Source organism: Montipora capricornis, chromosome 11, assembly GCF_036669925.1.
Source record: "Montipora capricornis isolate CH-2021 chromosome 11, ASM3666992v2, whole genome shotgun sequence".
NCBI lineage: Eukaryota > Metazoa > Cnidaria > Anthozoa > Scleractinia > Acroporidae > Montipora > Montipora capricornis.
The window spans coordinates 22,209,618-22,214,617 of record NC_090893.1 but is presented as its reverse complement, the minus strand read 5'-3'; the positions used below and the strand labels follow the sequence as shown (position 1 = coordinate 22,214,617).

General features: G+C 39.3%; 1 protein-coding gene across 4 annotated transcripts in view; it reads right to left on the bottom strand.

Annotated features, from left to right (window-relative positions):
* LOC138023530 (solute carrier family 4 member 11-like) overlaps nucleotides 1–5,000 on the bottom strand; it is a 37,475-nt gene that overhangs the window by 11,843 nt on the left and 20,632 nt on the right. For all 4 annotated transcript variants that reach the window (XM_068870531.1, XM_068870532.1, XM_068870534.1 and 1 more), the window contains 5 exons: nucleotides 4,366–4,488; nucleotides 3,053–3,166; nucleotides 1,235–1,367; nucleotides 968–1,041; nucleotides 143–329 (listed from right to left, as the gene is read on the bottom strand). In XM_068870531.1, the coding sequence (XP_068726632.1) occupies nucleotides 143–329; nucleotides 968–1,041; nucleotides 1,235–1,367; nucleotides 3,053–3,166; nucleotides 4,366–4,488 (631 nt within the window). The remainder of the gene's footprint in view (nucleotides 1–142; nucleotides 330–967; nucleotides 1,042–1,234; nucleotides 1,368–3,052; nucleotides 3,167–4,365; nucleotides 4,489–5,000) is intronic.

Genomic DNA, 5,000 nt, shown 5'->3' with positions numbered 1-5,000 from the left:
ATATGAGCTGAATAAACATTATCATTATTATTATCATCATTAAACATTATCATTATCATTATCATTATTATTATCATTATCATCATTATCATCATCATTACCATTACTTTAAAATGACAGTATAAATCACAGGCCCCATTACCTCTTACGAAAGTTATACAGTGCTAGACCAATCCAAACCGTCCCCAAGCTTATTACAGCATACGAAATACCACCTTCTCTGTGACAGAGTGAGCTACCATTTAACTGAGTACAATTAATTGAAGACTGAGAAATGTGACTTGTTGAGGAATTCGGACAATGACTTGGGCAATGAAGGTTGGAATATTCTGCAAGAAGAAAACATTTTCGATCCACTCTTGCAGTTCAAAATAATAATGTTGCTTAGGCATAGTGGAAAAGCATATGAGACTAAAAGGAGGCATTGTGACGAAAGGGTGAGAGCATCCCACCACTCTGGAAACTATAGCACTAGAGTTGTACAAGGAGCTTGAACAGTTATCACTCCTTCCAACCAGAATGAACATGGGCCCGACCTTTTGATAGTTTCTAATAAGAAATTTTTTTAATAAATTGTCCAAGATAATTTTAATTTAGGGTTTGAAACATCTTTATTGGTCGCTGTGATTTAGGAAAGAGCAAGAGTACGTACCTGCTTTCTCTCAGAAAAGTAACAGACCCTTTTCGTTGACCCCTGACCCGAGTTCTTCAAAGGCCGGATAACTTCATCCAGTGGTTAAGTCACTATCCAAAGGAACAGATACCGGTATATTCCAAGTGAAACAATGGCAACGGTTTTTGTACAGTTCTTTCCAAAAATGTGCTTGGAATGTGCATACTCACGGTTCAGTGAGCAAATACTGACATCTTTGCACAGATTGAAACTGTTGGATAGTGACTTACACGCCAGATAAAGTTATCTAGCTCCTGCAGAGTTGTCCTTTGACCTTAACTATGGACACACTACCTTTGACAATGCTACTAAGTGCATCCACCGTGAATGCAAGAGAGATGAACAAAGCAAAGATTTCCTCAGTAGACCTTAAAAATAAAGGATAATAAACAATAATGTTAGCAGCACTTATACATGTACTTGTCGGCCGAAGCTCATGATCTTGAAGCCTTTAACTCTGGCTCAGAGCTCAGGCCAGGGGTTTTTTTAGTTCAAAAATTTCCTTATTTGGATGTAGCGTAGCTTGTGCATTTTACATGCAGTCCTGTTTTAACTACTTGCCTTGTTGACCACTTCATAATCTGTGAGAGTCCAAATGTAGAATAAATAAGAATGAAAAAAGAATTCCAAAGTCCAGTACAGGAATATAATGCAAAGAAATCCAGATCAAAGTCTTCTGAGATGTTATAGATCACTAAAATGAATGGAACAAATCATACATCAGCAAATTTACATTTGATAAACACAATCGTTCTTTTGACCAAATGCAAAAATGGCCACCAATAAATTATTCTTTTGTCTTTGTGTTAAATTGGCCTTACTGGCCTTGTTAGCACAGGTAAAATTGAAAGAGACTTGGCTGTAAAACGAGCTTAGTCAGGCAAATTTGCACAAAGATAAAAGAATAATTTACTGGCAGCCATTTTTGCATTCGGTCTATATTAGGGTACACACGTATGTACTGACTGTAGTATTTACAAGCACGCTTTTACTACTCAAATCAACAAAGACTTCCTTTTGCCAGCAAATGAGGCTCTGTTGGTAGATAAAAATATCAATAATAATAAGCTTTGCATTCTCCTTTTTTAAGCTTTCTTCCCTTGAAACTGTCACCAACCAAACAGAAATGGCAGAAATGGCACTAATTAATTCCCTACTTGCAAGGTATGTAAACTGAGTAAACGTTTGAGTGAAATATTGTACAGTCATAACAAACAATAAGTGTAGATTCAAAAAACCAAGGTATGAAAACAGTCTTTTTGTAGAGCTGGGTCTAAAACACAGATCAAGGCTAGAAGTCTGAGCTCCTCTGATGAACAACCAGGCCAAAAGTTTCCCAATACCGTAAAATTCCGTATATAAGCCCATCTACTTGGAGACAAAAAAATCCCCTGCCCCCTGGAAATTAGCCCACCTCTAGTTTTCCTTGTTTTCTTAATATTAAGTACTTTTGCAGAGCCCTGTACTACTTCAAACACAAAATTAGGAAAGATTGTGGAACAATAATAACTGAGAGAATTAAGTGCAGGAAGCCTCGATGCCATGAACTAAACATAAAAACTTTTAACAATGACAGCGAAGATGAACTCTGAGCTTTTGGTTTGTTGCGTTCTGGTTACGTTCACATTGTTGAGTTTCGATTTTGTTCCTAAAATTGAAACACATTCGATTTATAATGAGGCTTGAAAGTTAAATTAAAAGTTAGTAAATTAAAAACATATTTCCATCAACACTGCTGTGGCTCATTTCAAAACGTTTTTTTTTATTCCACTAATAAGCCCCCCGGGATATAAGCCCCTCCGTTTATAAGCCCATCCAAAACCCCTTACGAGGTTGTATAAGGCCAGGGCTTAAATAACCGGAATTTTACGGTATTTCAGTAGAGTGATGAGGGGTAGCAGATATTTTTGGTGTTTCTAGCCGTAAGCACAGTGACATGTACAATGACCTGTGACCTGTGTTTTAGATCTGCTGTTTTTGTAGTACTTTCTGTATTCCATATTGTTTTTAGAATAGATGCTCATAAAGGAAAGGAAAGGAACTTTATTTAAGTGTCTAGTCGTTCTAGCGCTGGAGCGCTAATTGGGGACACTGTAAACTGAAATTAACAATGAAAGTAAATCAAGTCAAATGTTGGTTTTTGAGGAGTGGGGAAACCAGAGTACCCGGAGAAAACCTCTCGGTGCAGAGTAGAGAACCAACAAACTCAACCCACATATGACGCTAAGTCCGGGAATCGAACCCGGGCCAAATTGGTGGGAGGCGAGTGCTCTCACCACTGCGCCCAGCGGATCAGTTCCAAAAGAAAGTGCCTCCCAAAAGGAGAGCAACAGCAAACATGGTTCTATTAAGCTAAATGTAATCCCTTGTTCCGTGTACCTTTTATATAAAGCGCCAGGGGAGCTGTGGTAAGCATCACAATCAATGGCTGTCCTCCAAAGAAAGCAAACAATATCCCTCCAAACCCCTGTGATATGATTACTTTCTGTACATCTACAGGAAGAAGTGAAATGATTTTCAAAGGGCTGAACAGAGTTAAAATGCAAAAATTTCTGTAAGTGTGAGTACCCTTTTGAAAAGTAACTAGTAAATACATGTAGAAGCAGCCAAACACTCAAGTCATCATTCAGCCAGCTTGCTTAAAGTTTCTTTGCCCTGTAGTATACTTTGCCCCAAAGGAGGCATATTTTATGCAAGGTGCAACAAGACCCAACAATTATCTGTGAAATGTTGCATCTGCTCGACGGGGGCTTAACCATAGTGACTCCAGGGAGTGATACGTAACAGATTTTACTAATTCAAAGTTCCCTAAAATAATGAAATGTACATGTATTAGGAAACATTGTATAGTGACTGTGGTTTTGAGTCCACTGGCAACAAAAGCACACTTTTGCCATATTTCATCTTTAATCTTTTATCAGGAAGCTTTGAATCACATACATGTACAGTGTAAGTGGTTTTCAGAAACATCCCATGGAGCACAGCTCTAAAAACAGATGTCATTTGCTAGGAGTCAATTTTGATGAGGGAGGAAAACCAGAGCAAGTAGCTCTGGACAAAACCCTCGAGTGACGGCATGACTATTCTGGGGGTGGGGTAAGGGATGAGGGGTGAGGGGTAGGGGTTAGGGGTGAAGGGTACAATAGCTGAAACAACCCTAACCTTTGGAAAGATGCTAACCTTAGGCCAAAAGATTGTCTAAAGTTAAGCATAAGGTTAGCATTTTTGTAAAGGGTTGGGTTATTTCAGCTATTGTACCCTTCATCCCTCACCCCCTACCCCCCACCCCTGAATATTCATGCCATCAAGTGAGGTGTAGATGAACTGGAACTCGGCCCACATTGTTTTTGACTGCAGCAGTCAGGGGCGTAGTTAATGACCACAATGCCATCCTCCCTCCAACCACAGACTAATTTAGCCAAGAATGTTGCGATTGTTGGTATTGGGTGAATCTTAAGCTGATGATACACGGTTCAACATTTGTTGATCAACAAATGTTGAACAGTGTGTCGTGTCATGTTGAATGTTGAAATATGCCATTCAACACCTTGAATGTTGTTGAACAATGTTGAACGAAAATAGAGACTAGCTCTATTCCGTTCAACACGTTTGTGCTACATTGTTCAACATTTGTTGAGCAACAAATGTTGCAAGATGTTAAACGGTGTATCATCGGCTTTAGTCATACTAACCAATCTGTCCTTTTGTATTGCGGCTGTTGAGGACACCAAAGGCAATGGACGGGAGAATGCAAGCAAAGTACAGAAACAGAGTTGTGGAGATCATCTTAGGAATTGTATGGCGACCTCTTATGCCTGTTGGAGCAAAAGTCAAAAGTGTCAAGAAATTATGGCAGTTAAGAACAAAAAGTGGCTAACTGCACTGCTAGTCAAAAGTTGTCAGTTTGGAGGCACGTGTGCAGCAGTTCCCAACATCAATTTAGTGGTTTGTTACAGGCAGTGCAAGTTTTTGATCCAGAAGGGCATGCAGAGACTGCTGGTATTCAAATAAGAAATAATGACAGCAGTGCAGTCCACTCTCTTAAGTTCGAAAAGACCATATCAAAATGTCTAGGGATACTGATTGACAACTTGATGTAGTTGTCAGAGCGAGGTTCAATTGAGTGTCGTAAAACCAAAACCAAAGTAATTACTTTGGCCAATCAAAAAGGACTGAGACAATCCGGCAAACCAATCAAAACTTGAAGTAATTGCACGTAGCCGACACAAAGCGCGGGAAAATGTGCACGTGTGAGCCACGATTGGTTTTGGTTTCACTTCTGATTGGTTAAAAAAAGGGCGCGAGAACTTTGAACCAATCACTGAGT